This window comes from Macrobrachium rosenbergii, chromosome 25, assembly GCF_040412425.1.
Source record: "Macrobrachium rosenbergii isolate ZJJX-2024 chromosome 25, ASM4041242v1, whole genome shotgun sequence".
Lineage (NCBI taxonomy): Eukaryota > Metazoa > Arthropoda > Malacostraca > Decapoda > Palaemonidae > Macrobrachium > Macrobrachium rosenbergii.
Window position 1 is genome coordinate 16,336,814 of NC_089765.1, and position 17,007 is coordinate 16,353,820.

At 32.7% G+C, this 17,007-nt stretch overlaps 1 protein-coding gene across 2 annotated transcripts in view; it reads right to left on the minus strand.

The window, feature by feature from the left end:
* LOC136852381 (zwei Ig domain protein zig-8-like) overlaps window positions 1–12,515 on the minus strand; it is an 86,649-nt gene extending 74,134 nt beyond the window's left edge. Inside the window, exons 1-2 of one of the 2 annotated variants that reach the window (XM_067126972.1) lie at window positions 12,383–12,422; window positions 11,109–11,740 (exon numbers count right to left, since the gene is read on the minus strand). In XM_067126972.1, coding sequence (XP_066983073.1) covers window positions 11,109–11,163 — 55 coding nt within the window. In that variant the 5' untranslated portion in view covers window positions 11,164–11,740; window positions 12,383–12,422. Of the gene's footprint in view, window positions 1–11,108 lie in introns of both variants that reach the window. The other variant, XM_067126971.1, reaches the window with a different exon arrangement.
* Between the last annotated feature and the right edge of the window lie 4,492 nt (window positions 12,516–17,007).

Here is a 17,007-nt window from a genome sequence, read left to right on the forward strand (position 1 = left end):
TTTTTCCAGTGGAATTATAGTTGTGCTATTTTGGTTTTATATTTTTCCAATGAAATTATAGTTGTGCTATTTTCGTTTAACATTTTTCCAGTGGAATTATAGTTGTGCTAATTTCGTTTTACATTTATTCAAATGGAATTATAGTTGTGCTGATTTCGTTTTACATTTTTCCAGTGGAATTATAGTTGTGCTATTTTCGTTTTACATTTTTTCCAATGGAATTATAGTTGTGCTAATTTCGTTTTACATTTTCCAATGTAATTATAGTTGTGCTATTTTTGTTTTATATTTTTCCAATGAAATTATAGTTGTGTTATTTTCGTTTTACATTTTTCCAGTGGAATTATAGTTGTGCTATTTTTGTTTTATATTTTTCCAATGAAATTATAGTTGTGCTATTTTCGTTTTACATTTTACCAGTGGAATTATAGTTGTGCTATTTTTGTTTTATATTTTTCCAATGAAATTATAGTTGTGCTATTTTCGTTTTACATTTTTCCAGTGGAATTATAGTTGTGCTATTTTTGCTTTATATTTTTCCAATGAAATTATAGTTGTGCTATTTTCGTTTTACATTTTTCCAGTGGAATTATAGTTGTGCTATTTTCGTTTTACATTTTTCCAGTGGAATTATAGTTGTGCTATTTTTGTTTTATATTTTTCCAATGGAATTATAATTGTGCTATTTTCGTTTTACATTTTTCCAGTGGAATTATAGTTGTGCTATTTTCGTTTTACATTTTTCCAGTGGAATTATAGTTGTGCTATTTTTGTTTTATATTTTTCCAATGAAATTATAATTGTGCTATTTTCGTTTTACATTTTTCCAGTGGAATTATAGTTGTGCTATCTTCGTTTAACATTTTTCCAGTGGAATTATAGTTGTGCTAACTTCGTTTAACATTTTTCCAACGGAATTATAGTTGTGCTAATTTCGCTTTACATTTTTTTTCAATGGAATTATAGATGTGCCAATTTCGTTTTACATTTTTTCCAATGGAATTATAGTTGTGCTATTTTCGTTTTACATTTTTCCAATGGAATTATAGTTATGATAATTTCGTTTTACATTTCTCCAATGGAATTATAGTTGTGCTAATTTCTTTTTTACATTTTTCCAATGGAATTATAGATGTACTACTTTCGTTTTACATTTTTCCAATGGAATTATAGTTGTGCTACTTTCGTTTTTCCTTTCTCCAGTGGAATTATAGTTGTGCTAATTTAATTTTACCTTTTTCCAATAGAATTATAGTTGTACTAAATTCAATTTACTTTTTTTCCAATGGAAATATTATAGTTTCCCTTAACGCTGCTCTCGTATTGTTCCTTATCTATTTTCGGTTAGAGTTAAATCAGGCGTTGTATGATATGAAGCTCTTTTTGGTTAATAATAACAATTTGAAATTCAAATGCTAAAATATCACATGAGAACTTTCTCAGAACAATTGCTTCGGCAGTTATGTAATTGGGATAATAAACAAGGGTAATTAAGAAGACCGGAATAACTCAATAACGATGATTACGTAAACCAATTTGAGCTAGTGATTTTACTTCCTTTTAGCATTTCAATAGCCACGAATACCATGGTAATGGAAATAGAGAAATTATAGCAATTATGGAAACAGGGAAATATATATTCAGTTGTAGAACCAGGGGTTAAAATACTGCTATAAACAAACTATAGAAGAGAGTATTTAGTAATAAGATAATGGCACCTAACTAGAACATGAAGGAACAATCATTTATGGTTTAAGAGATTTATAAGGAATATTTGATATTAAACAAACTTGGTAGGTGTTTTAGCAAAGAGTTTATTGGTTCATGAAAAGCATATTCAAAACTAGCAGACTGTGAGGTAAAAAACAAACAAGAGTTTAGGAAAAGACAAATTCATGTTTATTCAGGTAAATTTGAACTACAAATCATGAATAAACTAATCAAGCAGAAATTAAAAGCAAAATAAAAGGCCTTCATGCAATGAAGCTGAAAAGCGTTTTAGAGACCAAAATATGTTTTTTTTTCCGGTACATTTGAACTACAGATCATGAATAAACTATTCAAGCAGAAATTAGAAACAAAATAAAAAAAAGAAGCCTTCATGGAATGATGTTTAAAAGCGTTTTTGTTGTAAGAAAAGCGTGCGTTTATTCAGTTACATTTGAACAACAGATCATGAATAAACTAAAAGCAAAATAAAAAAAAATAGAAGAGGTCCTGGAATGAAATAAAAAAAAATTAAGCCTCAATCGAATTCCCCGCTGAAAGATGGAAATGGAGAGATGCCGTCTGCAAAGAATATGCAAAATATTTTGAAGACTAATTGAATATGGAGGACGGGAGAGGAAGCAGATGTGAATGGTTGCAATAGAGGAAGCGGCAAATAGAGTTAAGAGATTTCTCGCCAAAAACTTGGCAATGGATCGGGAGAGAGCGAAAGGTATAATCTGTCCCTTTGTTTCAAGAGGAATGGCAAAGAAAAGGTTTTTCAAGAATTATGAGAAGCTGTGTCTTAGGTTCTCGGTGGAAAAGTGTCGGTAGGCGGGGAGTAATGTGAAACAGTGAACGGACTGATTGATTTATAGTCGTTAAAACTGGCGTCGCAGCATGTACGTTATTGACGCCTAAAGAAAATTTAACATAAAACTGAAGAAGTTTAATCTAAAAAGAAAGTTTCGTGTAAAGAAATATTTTTAAATACTTTATGTATAATTATGTGAATTTAGATAAGGAACAGATGTGGAAACATGAGTCTGAATAATTTATATAACATTGGCTTGTAGACAAGAATGAGTTATGTGTAAAGATCTAATTAGTATGTTCATTGATCGAGTGATGATTTAGAAAAGCCAAAAAATGCAGTAAAAACCCGTGGAAAATTAAGAGGTTGTAGAAGAAGAATTGATAAGTTGGCTTTAGCATATGACTTTCTTCTCTGGTGATAGTGGAAAATAATTGCATTACTGGTGAAAGTGGCTAAGTGGCTATATATATATTATATATCTCGTATATATATATATTATATATATATATATATATATATATATATATATATATATATATATATATATATATATATATATATATATATATATATATTATTAAAAAGGACCTCATTCAAATTAGATACCATCCAGTTTGAATGAGGTCCTTTTAGTAATTCTACTAATGCACAGAACAATTGTGTATGTGATAAAGTTAATATATATATATATATATATATATATATATATATATATATATATATATATGTGTGTGTGTGTGTGTGTGTGTGTGTGTGTATAAATACACACACACACACACACACACATATATATATATATATATATATATATATATATATATATATATATATATATATATATATATATATATATACATACACATACCACCCAAATGCTTACCATCATATTCGATTACTGCTCCTCTTATCAGATAAAAGTTCTAGTATATCATTATACCACTGATACATCTGAACTGGTAATTAGATTAAAGTAAATGGATTATGTAAGATTATACGATTTGAACAAAGACAGGGCTGCGCCATCTAATTGCTTACCAGGGCGTACGGATCGTATTGAATTTACGATTTATTTTTTTTTATTTCCTCCCCATTATATGACCACTAAGCTAAATTGTCATGAAATTAATTTAAAGGCTGATATGTAATTACAGATGTGCATTGTTTTCAAGGGTGCTTATATAAACATGTTGTCCGATGTACCATTTTGAGAAGTGTTAAGTAGATGTTCTAATAAATACTAGAGAATATATATATATATATATATATATATATATATATATATATATATATATATATATATATATATATATGTGTGTGTGTATGTGTACACACACACACACACACACACACACACACACACACACACACACACACACACATATATATATATATATATATATATATATATATACCTACATACATACATGCATGCATACATACATACATACTTACTTACGTATATACACACACTTACACATGCACGCATCATGCCTCAATCCACTTACACGCCACGCCATAAAAATTTCACTTCCAATCTCCCCCTCCCCCACCTCTTCGCCACCCATTGTGGACGTGTTTACCCCGGCGTGAAAATGCACCGTGAAAATATCAAACTATCTTTTTAAAAGCCCGAAGCAAAAAGGGATTAGAAACCTTGCAAAAAGAAGGGGCCGGGGGTGGGGGTGCGTTCTCAGCAACATGGTCATTCTGCCAGCAAAACGGGTCATTTCCTACAGACGCCGAGTAAAAAGTGCTATTCGAAAACCAAAGGGAAAATCTTCCTTGAGAACGGTGTCCAATATATCATCCCTTTTCTCTCTCTCTCTCTCTCTCTCTCTCTCTCTCTCTCTCTCTCTCTCTCTCTCTCTCTCTCTCTCTCTCTCTCTCTCTCTCTGTGGATTTTCTGAACGGGTTTAGGGCTCGTGTTTTTAATGTAATGTAGTAAGCTGTGATTTATTATTGTTATTATTATTATTATTATTATTATTATTATTATTATTATTATTATTATTATTATTATTATTATTATTATTATTATTATTATTATTATTATTAATTATAGTAATAATGATATCAATAATAATAATAAGAATACTGTGTACCACAAACGAACGTACAGAAAATCTTTTTACCACTATTATTATTATTATTATTATTATTATTATTATTATTATTATTATTATTATTATTATTATTATTATTATTAATGATTGTAGTAATCATGCTATTGTTATTGGTAAAAAGAATATGTCGTAAAGGAACATAACTGTTTTAGCACTATCGCCAGCGTTATTATTATTATTATTATTATTATTATTATTATTATTATTATTATTATTATTATTATCATTATTATTATTATTATTATTATTATTATTATTATTATTATTAATTGTAGTGTTGATTATATCATTAGCTATATGAATATATCACAACGGAACATAAGGGTTTTAGTACTTTCATCTTCGTTTTATTATTATTATTATTATTATTATTATTATTATTATTATTATTATTATTATTGTTATTATAATTATTATTATTATTATTATTATTATTATTATTATCTCCTAAAATCTCATAATCACAGGAGTTACTAGTATGGCGAAAAACCCCATATCCATAAGTGCAAAAATATATAATTCAATCTTAGGAGAATCTAGAAGCTTTAGAAAGTTCTTGTTTTTTATGTAATCTTAAATATATGTTGACACCTACAACTGTGTGGATTTTTTCCATTATTATTATTATTATTATTATTATTATTATTATTATTATTATTATTATTATTATTATTATTATTATTATTATTTGAAGTATACTTTTGTCATTAGAAGTGATAAGAAAGGATTATCACAGTCAAATCGATACTCACCCTCAGTCACATTCAAAACGTGTCATTAAAATCAGAGCAATAAAATGAGGAATTCCTTTTTATTCACTTCAAAACGTTCAACATTATCAAACGGGCGTGATAGACTAGTAAGCAGTCAGTAAAATCAGCTGCTCTTGACATTGCTTTTAGTTACAGTCGCAGGCAGCGGATATTGAAGAGTGGCTTATAAATCCGTGTGCCCTGTGAGTGTAATGGGATTTTTTACGTTAATCGCCTTTTAGATATGCACTTGAAAGGATTTACGTAGGAGAAAAAGGCAACGGCTGGCCAATACCTCGTTGAATGAGAGTTTGACATTAGGATTAGTTTCGTGAAAGTGGTATGGGATATAATTTCTTTCCCTGATATTCACAGTTTCAATTATAGGTTCAAGCTTGGATATTTTCTTTGTCCCCATCTTAATTCTGCCTTAGTCAGCATCTTGCATTATTTTTTTTTGTTATAGAGGTAACTGTTAACCTTTGTGTATCTGTTACACAAGAGCCTTCTTTGTTCCTGAAGATGTTTATCAGTCGTATCTCGTTTTCCTCACGACTTTTCGAAGAATCCTTGGAGACACTTTCCGATGATTACTCTCAACACACGGAAGACGACATTGTGTTTCTACTTCAGCTGTTGCAGTACGAGTGGTAATACTGGCTTTAGATTAATATACAAAAAATGTATAAGAGCCAATACTCAGATATGTCGTAGCTTATACTGATCTTCTTAGCTGGAATCCCTTTCGTTTTAATGAGACACCAGTGAAATAAATATTCTTGAAATAATCCTAGTATTTTTATTACCTTACATACTACTGGAAACGTAACGATATAGTGAGTAATATATATATATATATATATATATATATATATATATATATATATATATATATATATATATATATATATATATATATATATACAGTATGTATGTCTGTATATATAGTGTGTGTGTGTGTATTTACTTTACCTTTAGAATATGTATTTGTACTAGCCTTAATAGTGAGGGAATATAAACATGGTTATAAGGGTAATTAAAACAACTGAGTTTGGTAAGGAGGAAGTAAGGGAATTATATAAGGTGAAATTGCTAAAACTATGCACCAGCGTTAAAGGCGGATGAGTGGGAGAGATATATAAGGAGTGTGTAAAATTCCAGTATATGTTTATGGAATTAGCAGGAAGTGTCTGTATGTGCATGTGTTTTATAGTGATGTACAGGTAGAATAAAAAGCAGTGGTGGTGGGATGCGGAAATATGAAGTTTATCAATAGAATAAAAGAGTTTATATGATGTACAATATCAATAGAATAAAAGAGTTTATATGATGTACAATAGCAAAACAGAAAGCAGGATTATATACAGCAAAAAAAGGATCAGCAAGTAAGTAAATGCAGAGGAAGAGATTAATGAGGAAATGGATCTCAGGGTAACAGATATAAGTACAGAAATCGGAGTCTCACTTGGATCAACAGATCGCGTGTTTTTGTAGCATTTTTTCGAATGTGGACAACAGAAGAGAGATATTTCTGAATGTAAGAAGAGTAATAAAGAGAATAAAAGTGATGGACAAGGGAAGTTGGTGGGCTTATAAGTGACTGAATGGCTGACCATAATGTGTAAGGTAAGTCTAAGAGAGGGAAAAATTCCGAGGGAATACTCTTTCCCGTGCTTAGTGTAATGCAAAAAGCACAAAAATGTTACACCTCACAAAATTAGCATACTCAAAATTGATCTTAGAAGGGCACAACATGTTTTTGTTTAAATTACAGAAAAACAATTCGTGACAATTGATATTTATCCACAGTTGCCACTTGCCAGGTGACCCAGAATTCATTCACTAACCTTTACGTATTCTAAAATTATGTCTACATATGCCGGCCTCGAGCCTTCCTCGACGTGTGTGTGTGTGTGTGTGTGTGTGTGTATGTGTGTGTGTCTGCGCCCACGCTCATGCAAGATATTAGGAAATGGGAGCACTGGTACTCAATATTCTCCAACTTCCCTGGAAGGATAAACTTGAAACTCAATTCATTATTGTTGAAACTCGACTCCAAGTCCTAAGCCCGTGTGGTCTCTGCCTTCAAAGCACGCTTTGTCTCAATATTTGCTCAAGTTTCAAACTTTTTATCGCTTGTGGAAATTTTTTTGGGAACTCTTATTTCTTATTTTTTTCTATATCAAACGAGGTATTGTTGTATTCATTTAACAGAGTGAAGTGAGGTAAGTTTGCTCTCTCTCTCTCTCTCTCTCTCTCTCTCTCTCTCTCTCTCTCTCTCTATATATATATATATATATATATATATATATATATATATATATATATATATATATATATATATATATATGAAAATAAGAAGGCCCATAAAACACTATTTAAACAGTTGAAACCATATATTTCAGGGCACTTGTTTCTGTGCCCCTGTTCACTGGTAGAACAGGGGCACAGAAACAAGTGCCCGAAATATATGGTTTCAACGTTTAAATAGTGTTTTATGGGCCTTCTTATTTTCATATTACACTGTAGTATTACAGGAAAAGACATTCATATATATATATATGTGTGTGTGTGTGTGTGTGTGTGTGTGTGTGTGTGTGTGTGTGTGTGTGTATCAATGTGCGTGTTTATTCATACTTAAGCAAGGTCTGTATATATACTTAAGAATGCTAGTGTTTCATATTGATAAGAAGATAAACTTCTTGTTATGGTAATCAGAAACAAAATCTCTGAAATATCGACGATTATCCTTCTAAATATTTTCTTAATTTACGTATCATTAAATTCTTCAGAAACAGGCTACCTTATGAAGCAAGTTATCTGCAAAAAAATTATAAAAAATGCTTCGGCCTTTCTCTTGGCCAGTTCATAATATAAAAAAAAACATCTCAGCATTGAATAACCAAGCGTCTGTTGCTACCTTTTGGTTAATTGACACAAACTCAAAATTTTCTAACTTGTACAAACTGTATCGTCTACCTCTGTGACAAGGAACTTACTGAGAGATGAAAGTTTATAACTTTCTCTTTTAGTTTTGTTTAACTTTTATTCACAGCGTGTTCGATGAAGTACTTGAAAACTGTTTCAGAGTTTGATGTTAGTTATATTTTGTTATTCTACTTCCTGGAGCTCAGGTACCTAGGTCTTATTCAATCATTGGTTGTTATAAAAGAATGAAAGTTGTTTATTTTCCCGCTGGTCCTACTTCCTGTTTTGTTCTTCTTTTGTCTGAATTTATCGTTATTGGTCAAGGTCTGTGAAGTAATGCACATCATATCAGTTTGATGTATATATTCAAAACAAATTTATTTTCAAAAGTCCTCTGAGTTATTCATTCTGCAGCTACTAGTCGTCCTGAGGGACCGTCGCCTATGAAAAAAATATAAATTAAATGATTATGAGTCCTTCTAGTCAAGAATGTAAATACATGGCTTATTTAGGTATATCTTTTGCCATTATTGGATCACAATTTCCTAGGGCCTTTATGATTATGAAAGACGAAATACCCTGAGATCTTCACTATTTGACATTTACCTCATGAAAAACATGTCTCCTTGTAGTCTAGACTCCAGAATTTTTTAACTGGCCTCTCATGAATAAATATCAGTAGAATTTGAGCCTAAATTACATTCATAACCAATACAAATAATGTTAAAAGGATGCTTTATAGATAAAACTAAATGTACATAACATTCTTCTCGTATATTCTAGTCATCGTTCTTAAAGAAACAATGCCATACATTTCCTACAAGGAAACTGACAATTGAAGGATAAACTGACAGGAACGGAAGGGAGTGACTGAGAGAGAGAGAGAGAGAGAGAGAGAGAGAGAGAGAGAGAGAGAGAGAGAGAGAGAGAGAGAGAGAGAGAAGAGCTTAGGCCTCTGAAACCTTTTCTAAAGCCTGATGAATCCCTTTTAGCCCTCGACCTATCTCGCGACTCCATTGAACTTGATGACCCAGTCATGTGAACGAATCTGCGTTTTCACTGGCGGTGTATTTTCTTCGCTTCCCCCCCTCGTTTTCTTTGGAGAAAGTGAGAAAACGTGGCCTACCTACCAGCCTCTCGTTTTCACAAGACGTCGATAGAGTCCTTCTCTGAGCGGTGATAAAGGACTGATCTTGTACGGTGCAGGAATTTGTAGGAGATAAGCAGCGGGAATTTAGATATTTATCAGACGCTGCGTGATGGAAGTGTTGATATCTCTCTGTATAATAAATCTCCGTGAAGGTACAGATATTACTATTCTTTCTATGTCTACGATTGTTTGCAGTAACACTTGCATTGTAAGTATAAAGAATGAAGGTACTTCTTTCAGCTTCTCAAAGGGTACGTTTAATTTCTAAGGGTGGAATGTGTATCCTCGAACTTGGCATTGATGAAGTCGATTTAAAATATGAAATTAATAAAAAGAATTCACGTTTCTAACTTTGCATAGGGATCTCTCTCTCTCTCTCTCTCTCTCTCTCTCTCTCTCTCTCTCTCTCTCTCTCTCTCTGTTAATAATATATATATACATACAGAGAGAGAGAGAGAGACTTAACATCAATTGCCCTTTATTCCCTCCCCAATTATTTATTCCTGACATTGCATCGTAAGTGAAAAGTAAACATTATACAAACATTCTTTCCCGTCATTGCTACCAATTAACGCTCTCTCTCTCTCTCTCTCTCTCTCTCTCTCTCTCTCTCTCTCTCAGGGGACAACGCATGATTGTTCCTTTCTTTGCCTAACGATTTCCTGAGCGCAGCGATTCAAGTGGGGATTTCGTTAATCTCCCAGAGAATTCCACTCGGCCTTTGAGTTAATTAGCTAAATCCTTTTAAGGCCAATTTTCCTCCAGGGAGACAGTGGTGTTCTCCTTTCTCACCTAAGACTCTCTCTCTCTCTCTCTCTCTCTCTCTCTCTCTCTCTCTCTCTCTCTCTCTCTCTCTCTCTCTCTCCAAATAGTCTCGCCAAAGACCACACTCGAGAATGTAGTCTGAGGTTGTTAAGGAAAGGATTAAGACCTAGCGGGTGAGTCTAGTCACCCTGAATATTGGGCTGTCGTTGTCTGTTAGAGCAGATTGTGAGCTATCTTTAACGAGAGAGAGAGAGAGAGAGAGAGAGAGAGAGAGAGAGAGAGAGAGAGAGAGAGAGAGAGAGAGAGAGAGAAGATTTCTCAATATTCTTTCGTATATTTTATTATAGGTTAACATTTCCAAAACCAAAAAACATAACATATTCCCTTTTTTATTTAATTATTCTTAGTTTTGTTCCTTTTCCTATATTTCGTCTTAATGAAAGTAAATCACTATGGAATAAGTATAGAAGTTATTGCTTTTCTGTCAAGGATAAAATAATTTACTGATATGTTAGAAAGAATAAGAGATGAATAAGCAGAAGAGTTAAAACACCAATAAATTAATAGCAATTAGATTTAATATATAATTAAGACTTTTCAGTGACATATTTAAATATAGATATATGTTCGTGTATATATATATATATATATATATATATATATATATATATATATATATATATATATATATATATATATATATATATAAACATATACATCACGTATAAATTCATAGTCTTATTCCTCTCCATCATTCACTTTGACGAATATCGAAAAAGCAAGAAGACTGGCCCCCCTCCTGCAACCCAGCAAAAAAATAAAAAATAAAAAAGAGAGACTTCTGAAAAGCAACACTATGAACTTACCCCCAAGATGGCAAAGGGTGGCAGCAATGATCATTAGTATCACTTTGTCCTCCATATCGTCTCGCCTTTGATCTTCTGTTTATATATTTTTTTTTATTACCGAAACACGCACAAAGGCACGCACAAACACACAAACCACCAGAGAGAGTGGGGGAGGAGGGAGGTGGGTGGGGAGAGAGACTGAGAATATCAACTCATAAAAGAAATCTTATTCCGGGTGACTTCTTTGAATCATTTCCCGCGCTTTGAGTCTCAGTGGACTCCATTGTTTTTCTATTATTTTCTTTATTTTTCAGTCTCTCTTTCCTCTCTTATTTATCTTATTTGCTTCTCGTTCAAGTCTTCTGGGTGTGGTGGTTGGATGAGACGTTTAAATGTTACTTTTTATAAAGTTTCTCTTGATTTTTGTGAACTTATTTTTCACTTTTCAGTTTATATGTTATTGTTCAGTTCATAATGAATCTTATTGTCTATGTCTTTGTTCTTCTTAAAATGTTTTAAAGTCTCTGTTTCTCTCTCTCTCTCTCTCTCTTTCTCTCTTTTTTCTGTCCCTCTCTTTCTCTGCCTCCTTATCTGTTTATCACAAATTAAATATTTCCGGTGATTTCAGTATCTATAACAGCATTTCTGGACTATGTAATAAATGTTTTTATTAAATGAAATATTTTAAATGTGTGTGCATTCTCACAGTTTTCTCATTTACCTGATTACAGAAACACATGCATGTTTTTTTTTCCAAAACGTTAAAGTAATATACTGAAAGTCATCAATTATAGTAATTTATTTTCTAAACAGGAATAATTAAGTCTGTTTAATAATTTACAAATAATTCAAGGTTATTTTATAAAAAACATTTTAAAGCAGTTTTGCATTTTACAAAGTTCACAAAATCTAAGTGGAATTAACAAAAAATTGACCGTCTATCTCAGGGAATGAATTTCCCCAGCAAAGACAATGTTCCTCGTAAAAACGTTTTTGCCAGATGCCGGCCGATCCCTTTCATGTAAATCCTTTGAAACGTTTTTCTTCGCTCTTCGCAGAAGCCCTGCGGGACAGTCTTTTTAAAAGACAGTCGCTGCAATAAAAGTCCCTTTGAAGAACGTTATCAAACGAACCAGCAATTTACGAACGCATGAGAGCACTCGCTAAATGTAGTCGCCTTGTCATCTGAGAGTTTCTGCCTCATTTATCCGAAGAAGCTAATTCTCCTTTGTTAATAAAAAAAAAATAGATATAAATTTCTCGAACTAGTTTCTCGAGAGGGTGGCACTGACGAAGGTGGCAGCGTGGACCTTACTCGGCGTCGGCTAGTGGGAGACTGGCTGCAGAAACGCGTGCCAGCCAGGTCAGTTGTTTGACTGTTGCCAGCTATCATTTTCTTCCGTCTCTTTTTCCCGCCCGTAATGAGATGTGCTTCCAGCGAAAGGAGACGTGAATTAAATCTATAATAATGAGAGATTTCCGTGTATGGATGGAGAAAGTATCTAATTACGTTATTTGTAGATGCAATGATATATACCGTGCACATACATAAAGGTTTCTTTTTTAACTAAGCGCTGCAGAACTCAAATTGTCTCAATTTTTTCGTAGTTTGCTCAGACTTCCTTAATGTCCTATGAAGCAATATCTTAACATCTGTAAGCTACAACTTTCATTTTCAAGCTTCACTCTACGTGGAATAAAGCTTCAAATATATGTTCACATGAGCATTTACATGCGATCCTCGAAAGTAAATGAAATTCACAGTGTGAGGTCCGTAGAGTTTATCACAATTTCACTTATAGTGTTGCGGCACATAAATAAAATACAATGAAATAACAATGTTATTTTTTCGCGTGCAGAAATCGAAGACGAGTTTAAAAGTCAAAGTATAGAGTAAATTCATATAGTAAGAGACTATCTCCCAAGAAATACATCATGATGTTATAAATAAGTAAAGATTATAAGTAACATATACCTGTTCTTTAGAATCAATTTTTATGAATGTTGTTTACTTAGTTGTCTTTGCAAGCACTGTAGACGATATTTTTTATCATCTGTTGAAGCATAACTTTTCATCACTGTTTATGGTCTCACACTAGCGCATACACATACACACACACACACACACACACACATATATAATATATATATATATAATATATATATATATATATATATATATATATATATATATATATATATATATATATATATACATGAGTATGAAATTCAATCCTCACATATCTCCGAATATATATATATATATATATATATATATATATATATATATATATATATATATATATATATATATATATATATATATATATATATATACATATAAATATACATAAATATATGTGCGTGTGTGTGTGTGTGTGTGTGTGCCAGCGCGCGAGCACGCCTGTGAAATCCAATCCTCACGTACCTCCGACAATAAACTGGGAGACATAGGGAGACTACAAAATATTTTACAGAGGCTTCTATCGTCGACAAATCAACAGATAAACGGGTATACAAATACCGGCGTTCCCTTTGTACATATGCGCCTTCCTGAGATGTGTTATGATATTGTAACTGTCTTTGATGTCGGCAAATCTGTGAGTGTCCTCTGTGTTCAGACCAATACGAGATGTTAGAGAGAGATATTCCCTTATGTTTTGTCCAGCGACGCGGTTCAGTATGCAATACCCTGCGAGATAAATGTTTTTTTTATCTTATATAGTCTTTATCGCTAGCACTGTATTTTTGGTCAAGATTTTTATATTAATCTTGTATATATATTCTTTATAGTTTTGGCTGTGTAAAAGATGGTCGGTCTTTCTTGGGTCAGTTTACATATTTTTTTTTATATTACGTTTTATATATGTTCTTTATGTCCTTGGCTGTGCATTTCATTACCCTTGTAAAAGATATTCGATTTTTCTAGTATCAATTTTTATATTTTTATATTAATCTTTTACATATGTTCATTATATCTTTGGTTGCATCTTTTATTGGTCTTGTAAAAGATATTCGTGCTTTGAAGTATCAAGGTAGATATCTATTGGAAAAACATATTTCTAATCACTATAGATATCTATAGTGTCTTTATTTCATCAGTACAAGTTCAGACATTGGTTGTCAATGCAGGTATTTGTAGCACAAGCGATATTACTGTTTTCCAATGCTGGACAATTTTCATGGAAACTTACGAAGTGTTATGCATGCTAAAACTTTTCGCTTTGGGAGAATTATTTGAAGTATTTTGAACTTCTGAGTTGCTGTGGGAGATTGACTTAATTTTGTATAATCTAATATATAAAATATATATTCGAATGTATATAGTATACATTCTAGTTTCGTTGTTCGCTATTTCATTTGAAGTCATTTTATAGATATTTCCATATTCTAGTCGGTTAAATATTTGTTTTTTTGCATATAGTTATCCTCCCATTTGAAAGATCTCTATCTTGATAAAAGACAGTTTTTCTTGTTTGTTGTGAATATATGAGCATTTAAGTATTGATATCATAATGTAGGTAAGAGCAACTTACTTAAAACAGGAAACGGATGCAAAATGGAGACTATCAACTCATGAAATAGATACTTTTAAAATCCATAATTAGACAAAGTTACAGCAGACTCTACAACGTCTATAGTATCACCAAAAATAAAAATTAATTAGTCACCCTGCAGTAAGGAAATCAAGCAAAAATTCCTCGTTATATCTTCACCTAACAGATTTCTCCATCTCATTAATAAAAATCGTACATTAATTTGATTCAGTTCCCAGAAGTTTCAAAAGTATCAAGGTGGCTCCGTATTGTGAGAATCTTGGCAGTAGCAATGGAACGTGAATACTCGTATCTTTGTATTATGGGACGATAGCTGGGGAGATTTCATTAGAAATGAGCTAATATCAGCTGTTAAATTTAAAACTGAATAGGAGTGCAATCAGCCTAGTAATTTGGAACTGATTTAGGAAACAAAGGAAAAATGTCCTTCTCACATTTTTAATCATAGGAAAACAGGTCATTTATTCCTACAACGTATATTGGAAGCTTCTTTTCTGTGTATCCTAAATACACTTCATTTTATAATGACGTTTCAATGAATATTATGACTGGCTGCTATCTATTTCTAGAGGGCTTCAGATACGCATCATCTTAATTCTTGATATTTCTTGACATTTCAGGGATCCGATACCCATGATCAATAAAAACTGGGTTTGTTATTTCTGTCATTTGTTTATTTTTCTTTTAATTGATTTCTTTTATATAGGTTATTCTTTGACTTTTTTTTTGTACTGGGAATTTCTGATTCACATTGGGATCGAACTCCTGTCTCTCAAATGAAAGCCCAGGGCGCTACCAAGTGACCCACACTGGGCATCGAACCCGATGTGAGTCAGAAATTAATATCTGTGAAATAAGCAATCATGTATTAATTAGTTCCGTGGTATATATATATATATATATATATATATATATATATATATATATATATATATATATATATATATATATATATATATATAAATTATATATATATATATATATATATATATATATATATATATATATATATATATATATATACATAATATATATGGGCGTGTGTATGTGTATATATATATATTTTACATACATATACATGCATACATATACACATGCATATAAAACTATACAAACGAAACTATTTGACAAAATAAAAAAATTCCCAGCAAAAAATCGTGCGGTCTGACGTCGCCCCGACTTTCACGCCGGCGTCAGCGCTTGCACAAAGGCATCCATTTCCCAACCTCCTCCTCCTCCTCCTCCTCCTCCTCCTCCTCCTCCTCCTCCTCCACCAGGCGTCTATTGTGAGCTCCATCTCAGAGATTTCTCTCATGTATTCCATCCCGGGTCTCGGGGCTTCAACGTGCAATATTTCGGCCCATCCCCCAGACAGCTAATCTGAATTCCCCGTCAGCAGCGCTGATGCTCCTCCCTACTCCTCCCCCTCCTCCTCCTCCTCCTCCGAAGACGACCTGCCACCAACCCTTCGAAAGCTATCTATTCTTTATCTATTTTCGGTCGGTGTTCCTTCCGCTCTCTCTCTCTCTCTCTCTCTCTCTCTCTCTCTCTCTCTCTCTCTCTCTCTCTCTCTCTCTCTCTCTCTGGAAACTATCTATCCTACTTCTATTTTCTCTCTCTCTCTCTCTCTCTCTCTCTCTCTCTCTCTCTCTCTCTCTCTCTCTCTCTCTCTCTCTCTCTCTCGCCTTCAGGCGGAAACTGATTTATGCATTTACGCTACCGGTCTTCATCGGAAGCTTCTTCTTTCAATGCGCGGGTACATAATGTAAGTAAGCGTTGTCAGAGTATGTAGGTTACAAGTATACGTGAGTAAACTCTATCTGTAAGTGCTTTCACTAGTATTCAAACAAACAAACAAAAGCATGCATGCATACATACACACACTTGTTTATATATATACATATATATATATATATATATATATATATATATATATATATATATATATATATATATATATACATATATATAAAGTTTAATCTCCACGAAATAAAACAAAACACAAATTCCAATCCCGGCGCCACCCAAACACCCGGAAGGAGAGAAATAAATATTTGGCAAAGCAACTAATTTGCAAAGGAAATCGTCCGTTTGATCGAAAAACGACCTTAAGCCAAAAAAAAAAAAAAAACACGAATCACTATCGAAAAGAAAAATATCCTGGAGGTCTTCGAGGGTAAAGAGAAAGGATGCGGAGGATGCGAAGGAGAACGATATAGGATGAGGATATAGGATCCGCTCAACCGAAAGACCCCGAGACCATGCTTGGAATAGCAGCCACTTGGTAGCGAAGGATTTCTGGGGCAATCCTTCTGGGAGAGGCGGAAGGGTTTTCTCTCCCGTGACGCCACCCCCCCCCC